Source organism: Xyrauchen texanus, chromosome 20, assembly GCF_025860055.1.
Source record: "Xyrauchen texanus isolate HMW12.3.18 chromosome 20, RBS_HiC_50CHRs, whole genome shotgun sequence".
NCBI lineage: Eukaryota > Metazoa > Chordata > Actinopteri > Cypriniformes > Catostomidae > Xyrauchen > Xyrauchen texanus.
The window spans coordinates 24,686,143-24,702,919 of NC_068295.1; the positions used below are offsets into that span (position 1 = coordinate 24,686,143).

Genomic DNA, 16,777 nt, shown 5'->3' on the forward strand with positions numbered 1-16,777 from the left:
ACGGGAGCTTCGTGCCCTGGATGGGCATCCTACAAATCTCCATCAACTGCAAGATGCTATCCTATCAATATGGGCCAACATTTCTAAAGAATGCTTTCAGCACCTTGTTGAATAAATGCCATGTAGAATTAAGGCAGTTCTGAAGGCGAAAGGGGGTCAAACACAGAATTAGTATGGTGTTAATAATAATAATCCTTTAGGTGAGTGTATATATAAATATATATATATATATATATATATATATATATATATATATATATATATATATATATATATATATATATATTCCACAATTAGGCATTGGCTTACTTAAAAACAACTGGTCCAAAGGACACTTTTGGTGAATGTCTGAAGTCAGTTCCCCTCAAATTCACACATGCATGTGCACTACCAGTGTAACCAAAGGTGTAGTTCATCACATTAACATTACAGAAACACATTATGGAAAGTCCTACTAATTTTGACAACCAAAAAGTATCCTATACTATTTGGCATAGGCTACTTAAATGTTTTGTTTTGTAATACAGTGACATTCATACATTTTTACATATGGCTTAAATATCCAAATAGTACTTGAAATAAAGGCTAAAAGGTATAGAGAAGTTGAGTAAGATAAAAAAAAAAAAAAAAAGGCAGATATGGAGAAGTTAATAGCTGAAGTTTAAATAAATGTTTTTAAGAGCAAGTTAGTGAGACTATATCTGTCTGTCCGTGTATAGGCCCACCATTTGCCGATGCATCCTAAACTTCGAGCCAGACCACTTCAGTGTTCTTTCACATAGTCTTTTAGTTTTTCAACACTTATAACAGTACAATCACATGTGTTTAATGGACACTTTCCCGCAGAGGGCTATGATGCAGAAAATAATTTAGACTTATAATAAACAACATCTGTTGGATAAAAACCATGCTTTTCATTCATTCCCAGATTGTTCCAGAATGAACAGGTCTATAGCCACCTGCTGGATATTTCTCCTGCTTTCAGCATACCTGTGCGACCAGGTTATATCCAAAGGTGGCAGAGGAGGAGCCAGGGGGTCAGCGCGGGGCAGTGCCCGGGGAGGCCGGTCATCCCGCAACCGAGGCTCCCCCGCAGTACGGGTGGCAGCGGCAGCAGCGGCAGGTGCTGCAGTGGCGCTAGGAGCTGGAGGATGGTACGCATCAGCCCAGCGTCGTCCGGACTACAGCTTAGAACACGGTGATGATTACTATAGCAACAGAACAGACTGGGAGCTTTACCTCGCCAGGACATCAAGCGCGACAGTGCATGATTCCATTACCATTACAAAACTATGCGCTCTGCTCCTGCCAATAAACTTTGTGATGTACTTTGCCCCTTGAGGCAGTTTAAGACTTGACACAGTTTAATAAGCTACTTAATGTTACTGTGCAACAAGTTAGTCACACCAATGCTTAATAATGTGTACTTTGTTGCACAAACAGGATAAAAAAAGAGGATAAAACGATAAAAGAACATTTCAAAACCACTGTATATTTAGATAGCAAATAAGCATTTGATAATAAGATCTGAAAGGTTAGAGTGCATAGTTTGCTTCAAGTGGAGCATTAGTAAATACACAAATTTTCCTACTAAATTTATGCTGGCTAAATCGTGCACTGGATGGCAGATATACTGTGTTAATGCTGTGGAGAAGCACCACTGTCCTTGAGTGTCTTATAGATTTAAACAATTATGAAAATTTTTATATGAACCTTTGTCCGTTTATCAATGTCTGTGCTCACTTTTAACTGTAATAATTTTGTGTGAACTGAAAAAGTATGCTGTGACACAACTCTAAACTTTTTATCTGTAACTGTACTTCCATTCCCGTGAGTGTGAAAAATGTTTTTAAATTTGTCATGCTTTGAAATATTGATCGAAGCATTTTGTATTTCTTGTAGACACTTTTGATAATCCACACAACAATGTTAATGCAGTATCTATTACATAAAATCTATTTGCCAATCATTAGATATACTGTATACAAAATATTATTTTAGAAACAAAAAAAAAAAAAAACAATCGTGTGCCAAATATTTCTCTAAATGGATGCATTAGTCTTCAAAAGTATATTATCAGCTGATGTATTACTGGGACAGTAGGAAATCAAATAGTTAAAAGTACTGTAGTTTTTGTTTCTATCTTTTTGGTTGTAATCCATGTTTTTTTTTTTATATATAAACATATACATACAATGACACCAGGCTATATGAAACCGAATAATTTATTGTAGCTTCAATTTCAGTAAGGAAAAAATACACTGTTTACCTTTTCTGATACCTGTACACAATAAAAACAAAGAAATGTCCAAAATCCTTGATGCACCCTCTTTTAATGAAAACAATAAAAGTAATTCATGCATTTCCTTTGTGCTCAGTGTCCAGCCTTGAAAATACATACAGTATGGTCAATAGTCCAAACAGTTACAATGGCAAAAATCATCCATGTTTTATAAGTCTAGCATCACTTTTCCAAGTTCTCCTTTCCGGAATGCTCTGATGAAATCATAGGCTGCCGCAGTGTAGTCTGGTACTTGGACAGTAATGTTACCTAAAGATTGAATGTGTTTAAATACATCAGAGGAGTTATGTTTCATGAACAAGTATATGCTTTAAATTAGGGAGTTACCTAATGATAAAACATGTCATACTATGGCATAAAACTAGAAGTTTTAAAAGTAAACTATCATCATTGGAAACCATAGAGATTGATTCATTTTGTGAATTCACTACAATTAAAACTTGAGTGGCTTGACTGAATTAACTCACCAATGCCAGTGATTGCTTTCACACGCTTGGTCTTGCCCAGCTTCACGGCAATACACTTCAGCACATGCTGAATATCATCACAAGGCTCTTCAAGATCATACTTCTCGACGTAACTAAAGAAGCAATTGTCACAAGCGTTAGTGATGACTTGCTGCAGACTTGCTGTGTGTACACACTTGGCAGGTTTGGTTAGATTACAACGAACTCTGGTGCGATTGTTAGTGCGGTTCATCTGAACAAGTGTGAACGCTGCCATATGAACCTTGGTGCACATGAAACAAGCAGACTGAGACCCCCTGAATAGTGGGTCTCGGTCTGCTTCCAAATGAACTCTGGTGTGGTTTGAATGATATATGAATGCAGCATAGACCAAAGACATCTAAACGGACCAATGACAGGAAGTAATTTGCCTTTAATATTGACCTCAAGCATACCTGGTTCTTTTCATCATAGGAGCTATGTTGCCCATTACCTTCACAGGCGTCGGAACCGCCGTCCGCGCAGCATATCTTCGTTTGTGTGTGCAACGGAGGAATTCCTGGTGCCGTTTTGACTCCTTTACACATTTTATTCGCTTGCTTTGTTCTCAGCTGGTAAAAATACTACCATATATACAGAAATCCAACGAGCTCATTTAGCCCAGCAGCCAGCATGGTTTTGGATGTTTGGCAAGTTCCATCGCAAAATATATGTCATAAAAGCTGTTCAATCAGGTTGTGACCTTTTCCTTATGCCTTTTGTTTTGTATCTTTAGGTTCGGTTTTAAAAATGTCAATGTGAACGCGAAGCAAACCAGTACTAATTGTATCATTTTCTTTTTTGGTCTGAACCAAGAGAACCGAACTACAAGTGTGAACACATGCTAAAAAGCCCACAAGAGAATATTGTTTACTAATTATAAAACTGTCTTTTTAATATATATATATATATATATATATATATATATATATATATATATATATATATATATATATATATAAGAGTTGCAAATCTGTTTGGAAAAGGACTAAAAATTCACAGAGAAGTATCACTGCAGTAAGTACCTAAATCTTTCCAGTCTGTTCAGTGAAAACAGCAGATAATCTGCAATGATATCCTCACCAACTAAATGGTCCAGAATGGTACCTGTTTCAAAAGAAGACACCTTCATAAATCTTACACTGACAGCAATAAAGTTACTGTACACTAAGAAATGCATTGTTTGTTCTGGAACTGTGTAGACTTACCACATAAAGCTAGTTTCATTCCTGACTCTATGTTCTCTATTTTAGGTGGCAGAACTCCCGGGGTGTCCAGTAAATGAATTATGGGTCGCTCACAGACCTAATACAGCACAGGTTTCATTTAATACTAGAGGAGAACACATCAATCCAATTGAACCCTCTACTTAAATCATAATTAATACAGCAAACCTGAATTCTGGTCAAGACAGCTTTTGTAATTCCTGGTTCACCTCCAACTTTGGAAGCTTTGCCTGAAAGCAATACATATATCCAATGTTTGCCGTTTATTTGCTAGGATTCATTTATTAGATTTTTTTAACAGCATAATCTCATGTATACTACAAAAAAATACCTTTTTTCAAAAACGTTCTTCTTACAGCATTAATCAGAGATGACTTCCCCACATTTGGCACTCCAATGACCATCAGGCAGTAACTTATGTCCTACACACAGATGGAAAAATAAATGATTACTTTATAGCAAATGCAAGCTGCCAAATAAATAATTTTCATAACTTTCAAAACTCACCTCTTCTCTGTGAAAACGTGACCCTCTTTCTATCAACTCTGTTATGAGAGGAACAATCTGAAAAGATCACACAGAACAGTGACTAGACACAAGGGTTTGTTTAAAACTATAAAAAGTAAAATTATTCAGTCATGCTTTTATTAGAAGCATCTGATGTGATGTCTGTCACTGCTCACCTTTTTTACATTCTCATCTCTTTGTCTTAAACAGTCAGTAAACAAAACATTCTTCACACTTTCCCTCTCAAGCCGTTTTAGAATACTCTGGTGGAATAATAATAATAAAAAATAACAGTCTGTTATAATCTGTTTGATTTTCACATCATTTCAGTACTTTCAATAACAAAATGCATAAGATTATGAGACCTCCTTATTGGATGTGTCTGCCAGATCCATCTTGTTCAGAACAAGTAAATGTGGCCGGACATCAAGGCTCTCTTGAAATAAAGGATTTCTTCCAGAAAAGGGTATGTTGTCCCGTTAAAGAAGTTTTCAGAGAAAGAAGTGGGGTTCAACAATTCAGAAGGTACATTGTCTGCAATAAAAAGGATATTCTTGCATCATGGATCTCAATAATGCAGTCAACCTTCCGTAAATTTGCTCTCATCTGCTTGAGTCCTAGAGAAAGTGACACTGGTGAGCATTTCTATGTCGGAGAAGATGGAACAACATGACATATTCACAGTATATGACTGACTAAAATGTTTACAATATTGCTGAATAATTTCTGCAGCATCATGGCGTCATATATAAAAATACATTTCATGTCCCCTGCCTCTTTGATCTGTAAGAAACATTAAGTTCCCATACTACAGCCCTAAAAACTGTAAATCGATCTTGATTTTTATCACGTGACACGGACCTTTAGCCATATGTCCGGGAAACCAATGTGCCACCTCTCGCTCACCAAAGTCAAAAACTGTCCTAAACTTGGCAGCACTAAATAACGAATGATAAATCCTCATCGTAGCCGCTCGGAATGTCTTGGCTCTTGACTGTATTTGCAAGGTTAAGACCGTTGCTTGCTAAGAAAAACTCAAAATTAAAGATTGGAAACACAGTTGAAAACATCACATTACTACTGATGCCGTTCTATTTCTTCTGCGACATCATTGTTACTGAAGGAACAGCAAACATCGCTCCCTAGTGGATTGGCAGAACAATTACAGGACGCTCTAAAGATCTAACAGAGGAAACTGCAGAGCAGAGGCGACTGTCCTCACGCAGAGTTCACTTTCTCTGTGATCGAGGCGTTTTCGTTTCGGCGCAAATAGGCTCGTTTGAGATGCCAAACGCCTCGCCTCGAAAGTAGACGAGAGCAGACTGGTGCAGTCAGGGGAGGAGTGAAATAAGTGCTGTCAAGTCAGACAGTTCTCACTTCTCATACTGGATCAGCCGTCACAAGATCAGAATCAGCTTTATTGCCAAGTATTTGAGATATTTCAGAAATACAATACCAATATCCCAGTCAAATAGTTGGGAAAATTCACATATTTATACACATAAACCCCAATATTAGAGATAAAAATCTAACATTTTAGAAAAGAGAGGCGTGAGTGGCACATTTTCTTTCGCCGCCCATATTAACAGATGGCACCGTTCACACTGCCAGTGACACAAAGCGACAAAACAAACTCATCTCATTCATTTTCAATGAGAGCTGGCGACTTCCAGCAACACGAGCGACGGGCCGTGGTCAGCGACGCAACAAAGTTGAGAAATGTTTAACTTTATGCAAATGAAGAGCGACAGCCAAAACAGTGCCGTTTAGACTCTCCATACACACCACTAGTGACCTAACCGCCATCCACTGGCGACATGCAGTGACAAAATAGCTGGCAGTGTGAATGCAGCTTTAGTGTGAGGTGACGCGTCCCAGACGTGGCAGTGAGCGGATAGTTTTGGCATTGAGCCTATTATTGCCACAAAACTCATAATAATGAGTGAAAAGCAGTTCAATGGAAAGGAGGAGGCGAGAACCGGCCTGGCGATATAAACAATATATTAATGAATAACTTAAACAAAAGACAAACACACACACATGACGGACATGTCTGTAAACTATCCCTCTCTCATCGCACCACCATCCACAATCGGCCTTTATCTGTCTCGGAGGCTTAATTAGCCTGATAAGGGACCGGGTGTGTATAATTACGACCCGGCCCCGCCCTCCGCCCTGTCACAACCTCTTTCCCTGGGGGAGGGCGTGCCCTAAGATGAGGGACGGGACAAGGGGAGGGAAACAGAAATATAAAAAGTGTGTGCGTGTGTGTGTGTGTGTGTGGGGGGTGTACTTAGTGTTACAGTGTAGTACCCCCCCAAAAAACACTGTCAAATTTAAACGAGAGGGAAAAGGCCAATGCGGATCGGCAGTGAGAGAGACAGGAGAGAGAGATGAAAAAAATACACTTACTCGCCAGTTCTCCGATACGCCGTAGCTTGTTCCTCGGTCACCCCTCCACCCTCTAACGGATGACAGCCTCGCCTCTCCGGGCGGATCGGAGGCAGTCCTCCAGCCCCTAGAGGACGGAACGCCCCGCCGCGTTCTCAGGGAACAGAAGGGGTCTCCCCGCCCCTGGCAGTGGTTCTCCCGCTCCAGGCGGTCGGCAGCGAGCCCCTCCCCGCTCGAGGTCGGCGGTCTCAGACCCCGCCCCGTTTCAGCGGCCGGTAGGGGACTCCTCTGCCCTGTTACAATGAATAAACTGCCAGACCTAGTCATTCCGTGTATATATGTTTACAGTATAGACAAGACAGCATTAACCACTCACAACCAAGTGTGCTGATAAAGATGAAGTGCACGTGACTGCCCCCTGTTGTCCTTGTAGCAGCAATAACCTCTGATTATTATGACCTTATTACAATAAGAAAAAATGGTGTAGGATTTTCTGCGCAGATGCGCTGCTGTTTCTCTTGGAAGAGACGCGGCCAATGTGAACATCCAACGCGACCGCCCCACTCACGGAGGATGTGTGAACCCATTTAATCCACTACGTAGTTGAACTTTTTTTAATGATGTATTTAATGTGCATGTGCACAGCTACATATTTGCTTCTCTTTACAATATTATATTATTTAGTTTTGTCATAATGGCATAGCCCATTCACAATTTAGTTTGACAGTTTATATTAGTTTATAAAAGTTAGTAGTTTAACTACTGCCGGTAGACATCTGTGTCTGTATAAGCTTTAATGTTTAAAATCAACTATATAACAAATGTTATTTTCCCTTTGGTAACCTCAAAGTTTGGTGCTTCTTTAAAATACTGGATACATGCATAGTTTTGTATTTTATCTCCAAAAAACTGATCTACTTGTGCCGTAGTGTAATCGACTATTGCAGGACACATAAATATAGGCTAAACGTTTTATTATTATTGTTGGCCCAAGTTATGTGTTGTCCATATTTCACATATTTTAGTATAACATGTCTTAAGGTGCGTACACACTGCCAGCGACATCGCACGCGACAGCGACTCCATACCATTCATTTTCAATGAGAGCACAGCGACTTCCGGCGACACGGGCTGTCGCGACCCTTGGCGCTAGATGTGGGCGTGTCCAGCGATGTGACAAAGTTGAGACAAGTTCAAATTTATTCAAATGAAGAGCGACTAATGGAAGCGACAGCCAATAGGAGAGAAGACGGGAGAGCTCACATGATCCTTCTCTCTCTCTCAGCTCCTGCAGTAACGGAAAGATGGATGAAAGGCTAATTCTTGCTGTTAGAAATTTTCCAGTGCTCTATGATATGTTACTTCCCACGTACAAGGACATTTTTAAGAAAAATACTGCGTGGAAAGGTGTATCTGAGATCGCGGGGATTTTATGGACCCAGACAGACCGGCATTTGCATTTTCGCTGCAGATAAACAGCCGCTGTGGCAAACAGCACGCCTTGTTTCTCATTCATCTTTGATATAAAGCATTTTATGTACTGATTCCATTTATATTTAGTCTTTTCCCTCCAAAATGTTTGTTTTTAGTGGCAAGAAAAGAGATTCGCTGTCAACAGCAATGGAATGACATCCGTGAATGTCATTTATAAACGTTACTAAACAACCAGAAGTGGGAACACCCACTAGCGACTTCACCGCCAGCCACTGGCGACCAGCAGCGACAAAGTTGCTGGCAGTGTGTACGCACCTTTATACTCTATCACGTATATCACAAAGAGACAGAGAAATATATAGTATTTGATTCAAACATGAATGATTATTATGCGCTGATTATACACATAAATGAAACAATGTCACTTTTTATCTACACATAACGGCACATACTGTAATTGCATTAAAAAACATCCAGTATATCACAGCTCCAAACATTTAAAATCCATTAAAACATTAGTTCAATCCAGTACATATTGGATGTCTGTGACGTAGTAGATGAAATCCACAACGTCATTGCGCTACAGTCTGCAGCGAGGACCTCTTGGGGAGTCTTGTCCCCTTATTAGAATTAAGCATTTTTTGTGCCTCTGATAAGATATATATTATTTTGAGCCTATTGTTGAGTATAAATGTTGTGTGTTATAGCAAGTCTTGTAGTAAATGCAACTCTAGTTTAAAGGAATATTCAATACAAATTAAGTTCAATCGTCAGCTTTTTTGGCAAATGTTGATTACCACAAAAATGTTTTTCCACTTGTCCCTCCTTTTTTTTTAAAAATGTCATAGCAACTCAAGCTGCATAATCACATTGGGACACGTCCTGAGTATCACTTGGTCTGAAGCCCTTGTACAATCATGGCAATTTATTGGCTGGTGGCACTTAAGCGACCCCCTTAGGGAGCTATGTCACAGGCTCCATAAAAGCGAACATAAAAGAGAATATTCCCCAACGGAGTGATGGCGAACCAACGTACGGAGAGCTTCATTGGTGCCATTATTTTTTTGGGATTCTATCAGGAGATGCGAGATATTTTAACTAGTTTCCCATTCGTGGACCACGCAGGCATTCTGGTGAGACAAGAGATGTGCACTGCTATCTCTGCTAAATTTGTTGGTGGCGGCATGGATGTCTCTCTTTTCAGTCAACTGTTGGATTTACGCACAGTGGTTTTGCAGTCCAACCAAGCGCATTGTGTTAAGGAATAACTTTGAGCTAATATCGGCTCCATTTGGAATTTCCCTCATGTTTTCCCACCGCAGCTCATTCTGGTGAATGAGTTGGTCAAGGCAATGCTTTTGTTTGTGAGGATATTTCACGCTATCCGGGTACTACACGTTTTTCACCCATTATATGCTGGGATCGGTTTAGTGCCTAACCCGTTTTTCAGTACACCAATTTAGCTCAGTTTCCCCCATAATTTATGCTGGCGAAAGAGCATTGAATATTTTTAGCTTGAGTTTGGCCTCTGCCTCCATGACCAAGGGTCTCTGGACACATGCAATATATCACAAAGTATGATATAAACAGGTCTACACATGAGAATACAGGCTTGCTGTTTTATGAAGAATGAGCCCCGATTCAGTGAATGAAACTGGACCATATAAACGTATCCGTTTCACTCCTGTTTTACCCTTCGGTCAGCATCGGAATGAGTTTGCTGTCGTATGCACCTCAATTTTCCGACAACCAGAAAAGGGTTCAGTTTGCAGGGGAACAAACATTTAAAAAAAAAAGCTTCCCGAATTCAGCATCTTTCTCTATGACCAAGGATCTCCAGATACGCATAACAGAATTCCATCAAACACAAGTGTACACAAATCACAGTGAACATAAGCACCACATGTTGTCCCCCATAAAGAATGCTGGGGATGTCGTGGTGAGCCTTCTTGCTCTTAATTCCCCTCCATGTTCGCACATTCTTCCCTGTTCTATGCTAAGGAAGATGGTTTGTCTGGTGTCCATCTGCTGTAAATACATTCAGAGTGATAATTTTTTATAATTGCCTGATCGAATTTGGCCTCTGTCTCCATGACCAAAGGGTTTGAGACATGCATAACAGAATTCAATGTTCATTGAGCACAAATGTACACAAAAACATACAGTGAACATAAATACCTCACGTTGTCCCCCCATAAAGAATACTGAGGCCATTGTGGTGAACCAGTTTTCTCAAATAAACATTCTCCCCAATGTTCATACACTTTTCCCTGTTCAAATACCAGGGAAAAGTTTTATTCTATCAGTGTCCATGCTGTAGATACATTTCAGGGTGCCCATTATTTATGCCTAAATACAATAAAGGCAAAAACGTGATCAAATTCCCTTCAACCAGCCACAGCATTGGAGGAGCGAAGGCTTCCCTCCGCTGTGCCGCTGGCTTGAGCCATGCATTGATCCCTCTGTCTGCCCATCTGTCGGCTTGGCAGTAGCAGTAGGGCATTTAGAACTGGGTTCTTCAAATGATAAAGCATGGTTATGTAATTAAATTCAGGCGTGCTCCGCCAGTGTTCAATGGGGTTGTTCTGACAAACTTTTCTTTTCAGGAAGCCCCATATTTGATTTGGGAAAAGCACTCTTTCTTAGAAAAAGGGGCAATAGAGGATATCCCCCCTTCTCAGAGAGAATGTGGTTTTTGCAGCTGTAATTTTCTGGTCCTGGAAAAAGACACCAGCTTGAGTCACATTCTGGATTTTGAGAAGTTTGAATTTTGCTCTAATGAAATGTCAATTCAGATGCTGACGCAGAAACAAATAATGTCACAAGTGCAGCCGGAGAACTGGTTGGTGACAATAGATTTGAAGGACATTTATTTCCAGATTCAGATTGTGCTGAAGCACAGGCACTTCCTCAGATTCGCTTTCAGGGGCAAGCATATCAATTTTGCATCCTTCCGTTCTGACTTGCACTGGCACCACACAATTTCACGAAATGCATGGATGCAGCTTTGACGCCCATGAGGCTTCAAGGCATCGTGTTTTGAATTATCTCGATGATTGGTTGGTTGATGTTTGCCCACTCTGAGACTTTGGCTGCCCAACATCGAGATGTCATTCTCAGCCATTTGATCAAGGGCTGTGTGTAACTTAGACAAGTGTGTCCTGTTTCCAGGGCAACAGCCTCTGTTTCTAGGGGTGGAGCTGGATTCGCAGGTGCATCTATCATTTTGCCAGTGTCTAGCAATGTTCAGAGTGGGACACGTTCTCCCTGCGAGAACATTTCACAAGCTTTTGGGGCTAATGATCATGGCTTCCGCTGTCATTCCCCCGGGTATTTTGCATGTGAGACCTTTTCAGTGCTGAATGAACTCCACAAAGGGACTTCAACCACTGATGAATGCATTCTTGGGGCGGCTGTGGCTCAGTTGGTAGAGTGGGTTGGCCACTAATTGCAGGATTGGTGGTTCGAATCCCAGCCCACACAACTCCACATGTCGAAGTGTCCTTGGGCAAGACACTGAACCCCAAGTTGCTCCCAATGGCAGGCTAGCACCTTGCATGGCAGCTCTACCGCCATTGGTGTATGAATGTGTGTATGAATGGGTTAATGTGTCACAGTGTAAAGTGCTTTGAATACCGTTAAGGTTAAAAAGGTGCTATATAAGTGCAGACCATTTACCATTCTGTCTCTTCAAAATGACCTGTAGGTGCTACTGAACTCTTGTTACCATGGAAATGGACCCGCCTTTTGATGTTGGGGTTCTGTTGGGACAGGTATGTCGCTGCAAAGTTATAATGACAGAGGCCTCCTCCACGGATTTGAATTTGTGGGCGGATCTCCTGTTCAGACAGGTTCCAATGGAGAGTGGACATTACATCCTCAGATTATGGAACAAATCTGGAGAAGGTTCGGCGAAGTGGAAGTGGACCTGTTTGCTATGAGCTAGACATCACACTGTCTCCTCTGGTTTTCCTTCTTGACCCCAGCACAGCTGGGCGGATCAATGTTGTCGACAATGCGTCTTTCTGCATTCCCATCGACATGCTACATCGACTTTCTGCTACATGCAGTTCTCCAGAGTTCAGGAAGATCGATTTCGGCTTCTGTTAGTGGTGCCGTTTTGGCCATCTCAAGTATGGTTTTTGACTCTGGTCTCTCTCCTTGAGGAAATGCCTTGGGAGATTCCAGTCAGAACAGACATGTTGTCTCAGGCTCAGGGCAGAATTTGGCACCCCAAGCCAGACTTATGGAAGTTATAGGTATGACCCCTCAATGGGGCACACTTTGTTGAACACTTGATCTATCAGGATCAATAATTAGCACTGCACTTTATTCATCTATAATCTCACACTGGACTGTCAACATATTCTCCTCAATACAACTACTTATATATATATATTTCATATACTCTTTACTTATTGTATATTGTGTATTCTATATTGTGTGTATTGTCTACTGTACATTGTATATAATTATTGTGTTGTGTAAGTACGTGTACATTTGATATGTAAATTGTGTTGTGCAAGTATGTTGTTTACTGTAATTGGTATATGTCTCGTCACTGTCATGACTGCTATGTTGCTCGGAACTGCACACAAGAATTTCATTTCTTGTGTACATGGTAGTGTGACAATAAAGTGATTTGATTTGATTTGATTGTGAATGATGGGTTATCCCCCGCTGTGGTTGATACCATTCTGAATGCTAGAGCTCCATCAACTAGGAAGCTTTATTCATTCAAGTGCCGTATTTTTGCTTCTTGGTGTATAGCACGAGGTGAAAATCCAGTTCACTGCCCTGTCGGTACAGTGCTGGATTTTGGGACCGGGGCTGCCATAGTGGCTGAGCATGTGCTTATGGAATCTGTGTCGGTAGACATCCTCTTGTCTCTCGTTTTATGCTCGGGGTATGCAGGCTTAGACCTTTTCATTCCATCTGTTCCCTTATGGGATTTATCTGTTGTTTTAGAGGCGATCTCAGGTGCTATGTTTGAGTCTTGGCAACAGTCGAAGATAAGTTTTTGATCTTAAAATAGCCCTGCTAGTAGCAATGGCATTGTTTAAAAGGGCTCGTGATTTGCAGGCTCTGTCAATCAATTGCTTAAGTATGGATTTTGCACCAGGGTGCTTAAGACTGGTGTTAAGACCTTGTTTGGGCTATTTGCTCAAGGTCGTTTCTACATCATTTCGCTTGCAGACTATTCATTTTCAGGCTTTCTATCCTCCCCCATTTTAGTCAGAGGAGCATGAAAGATTCCATATGCTTTGCCCAGTTTGGGCGCTTGAGTTTATGTTGACAGTACTAGCCAGTGGCGTAAGTCAGAACAGTTGTTTGTGTGCTTTGGTGGCTGCAACACTGGTGTTTCGGTGTCCAAGCAGTGTCTCGTTGGCTTACTGTTGCAATTTCAAGTGCTTATGAAGTGAGCAGTTTACCTTTGACTTCGGGTATTCTAGCCCATTCTACAAGGAGCATGGCAACCTCATGGGCTTTGGCTAGAAGTGCGTCCTTGGAGGACATTTGTATGGTGGCAGGGTGGACCCCTCTGCATACATTTGTTAGATTATATAATATGGATGAGGGTTTTACTACTGCTTCCCAGGTTCTCTCTGTTGGAACAGGAGTAAACTAATAATTTCCTCTGATTTATTCAGATGCTTTTGCTCGCTTGTGCGGCACTATATGCTTGGCACACGGGCGTAGACAGTTGGCAGCTACTGTTCGCATAGCGTGAATGTATATCTTTCCTAATACGATTACACAGCTTGAGTTTCTACAAAACGAAACATCTCCCTGGTTCCCTGAGTGGGAACGTGTTGCTCCGTAAGCTGGCCGTACTCTCTAGCAGCTGCATAGGCTCATGACTTCCTGCACTCGATGGCGCCAAAGCGATCGCTTTCATGGAGCCTGTGATGAAGCTCCCTAGAAGCACCACCAAGGGCTTCAGACCACGTGACACTCAGGGCATGTCCTAATGCGATTACGTGGTGTCTCGTTCCCTCTCAGGGAACCAGGGATACGTTTCATGTCACCGACACGTAACAGTGAGCCACTTACAATGAAATTGCCATGACAATAGACCCTAAACCCCTATAAACAGCTTTACAGCTCAAATAATGCACAAGTTTTCACTGAGGGATTTATATGCTTTTATAAAAATATAAGCTTCACATTTCTGCCTTTAAACCCTCCAAAAATTAACCTCATTCACTTCCATTGTAAGTGAACTGTAACCTCGATTTCTGCCTTTTTTTTATGAAAAAGAGGGAAATAATTGTTTTGTTGTTGTAATCAACATTATGCCACAAATGCTGTCAATCGACCTTAACTTATATTGAACCAGGAATATTCCTTTATTTTTATTATGCTCGCATACAAATATACAATTTTCAGAACTTCTGTTTCAGAACAGAAGACAAAATGAGTGATACAGAGACAAAACATAATAAGTGAAAAGATAGGGGGAGTAAATACTATTGAAAAATAAATAATTCCAAGCTTACAGAGCCAAATAAATAAAAGTCATAATAAATGCATGGCATACAACACTTAAAGTTATATAAATATGCAGAGATTCGAGCACACATTCCAAGTTTAATAAAAAATTAGAGGTGCATTTTTTCTCCCAGATTTGGAATGCCCCAATTCCTAATGCGCTGTAAGTCCTCGTATTGGCGTAGTGACTCACCTCAATCCGGGTGGTGGAGAACGAATCTCAGTTGCCTCTGCATCTGAGACGTCAATCTGTGCATTTTATCACATGGCTTGTTGAGCGCATTACCGCAGAGACATAACATGTGTGGCGTCTTCACGCTATTCTGCACAACTCACCACATGCCCCCACAGAGAGCGAGAACCACATTTTATTGGCCACGAGGAGGTTACCCCATGTGACTCTATCCTCCCTAGCAACCAGGCCAATTTGGTTGCTTAGGAGACCTGGCTGGAGTCACTCAGCGCACCCTGGATTTGAGCACGACTCCAGGGGTGGTAGTGAGCGTCAATACTCGCTGTGTTACAAAGGCCCCAGGAGCAGAGTTTTAATATAAATTCCAACATCTCATCTGGAATATTCCTTTCAAACAGCCTTTGGCTAATGCTGCATTCCATTCAACATAGAGAGCCGGATTTTCCAAATTCCTACAGGGAAACGTGCAATGGAATGCAACTTGAAGTCATAATTCCAACTTGGAAAAACTCTGATTTTGCCGAGATGTAGGTACGTGATGTCACGCAATCATGTCGGCACCCAGGAAGATATACAAAATAAGAGATAAACATTCACTTGTATTAATAAAATGGATGAATGAGTCCAATTTTCTACATTACATGATATTGAAGTATGTTTAACAAATGTTAGCAGAGTAGCAGGTGTTCAAAACATGGTTAATTATCCACCTTATTCCTGGGGGTCTTAATGGGGAAATGGGTGTGGGATGAACTTCTGCCGAAAGTTAGACCCTGTTTTCAACTGGTATTAGGATGTGATTCGGATGATTCGATGACAAGTGATCAGCACTATATACTTTTGTAAATGGGGTGCAAAAACACTTTTCTTCGCTAAATCAAGAGTTTACCTGTTCATGATTCTGGTGACACATGGCTTTAAAAGGAAATAACTTTGTATAAACTCTTTTGAAAAGGAAACTGGATATAAAAGTGTGGTTCACTCAATCAAACCACTGTAACTGTTGTTGTTGTTGTGTTTTTTTTTTTTTGTTTGTTTGATTTTTAAATGACCAACTGGTATTTCCAAATCCTCTTTCTAAAAAGTTCTACTGTCCAGTGTGTGGATCATTTTCTGAAATCCCACTTTGCTAACGGTGCATCATGTCTCTTGCCAAGCAGTGTGTTATGGAGTCCGTGATTACTTTATATCTCTGTGAAGAATTGTCATATGGCCTGACACTCACAAACTCATCTGTAATTGTGCTTTGTTTTGTTTGGCTTACAGGTTGTTGTTTCAGCTGCCTCTTTACTAATCTGGGCTTTCACCATCATGCATTCATCATACTTTTCTCTGTGCTGTTTCAGGTGCTAATATAAATTTGTTGTGTTGCCATGTGATGTAACAACTTTAATTTAGCAAATTTTGCATAGTACCTCTCTCTGCTCAGTGTTGGTTATCTTAAAGCCAAAATATTGCCATATAACCAGGGTTTTTCCTGGCTAAAAATCTTTATATTAGCAGTGTAGAAAATGGGCAAACAGCTCTCAGAGAAAATGGGCTGTCACGTCCACACATGCACTTATTTATTTAATATAATCGCAGCATTTTGCCGTCATATAATCGCACAGGCTGACATCGCGATTGCGATATGATTAATGGTGCAGCACTATTCCCAAATTGAAGTACCTCAGTAGATGGGTGCAGAGTATATAATATGTATAATTATATTAATATATAAATAAAATAAAGTATTAGACTAAAAGCA

The 16,777-nt window shown here is 40.6% G+C and overlaps 1 protein-coding gene across 3 annotated transcripts; it reads right to left on the reverse strand.

Moving 5' to 3' along the window:
- Positions 1-1,339: 1,339 nt before the first annotated feature.
- mtg1 (mitochondrial ribosome-associated GTPase 1) lies at positions 1,340-5,618 on the reverse strand. Of its 3 annotated transcripts, none has more exons than XM_052150595.1 (11): positions 5,382-5,618; positions 5,073-5,137; positions 4,886-4,986; positions 4,697-4,783; positions 4,521-4,577; positions 4,345-4,435; positions 4,182-4,243; positions 3,996-4,092; positions 3,813-3,894; positions 2,770-2,882; positions 1,340-2,551 (listed from the first exon to the last, which is right to left on the reverse strand). In XM_052150595.1, exons 3-11 carry the CDS (start codon positions 4,913-4,915, stop codon positions 2,451-2,453), a joined length of 720 nt encoding a protein of 239 aa, XP_052006555.1. In that variant the 5' UTR covers positions 4,916-4,986; positions 5,073-5,137; positions 5,382-5,618; the 3' UTR covers positions 1,340-2,450. The 3 variants fall into 3 exon arrangements, with proteins under 3 accessions (XP_052006555.1, XP_052006553.1, XP_052006554.1); XM_052150593.1 differs by having other exon boundaries at positions 4,886-4,987; positions 5,070-5,137; XM_052150594.1 differs by lacking the exon at positions 5,073-5,137 and having other exon boundaries at positions 4,886-5,054.
- Between the last annotated feature and the right edge of the window lie 11,159 nt (positions 5,619-16,777).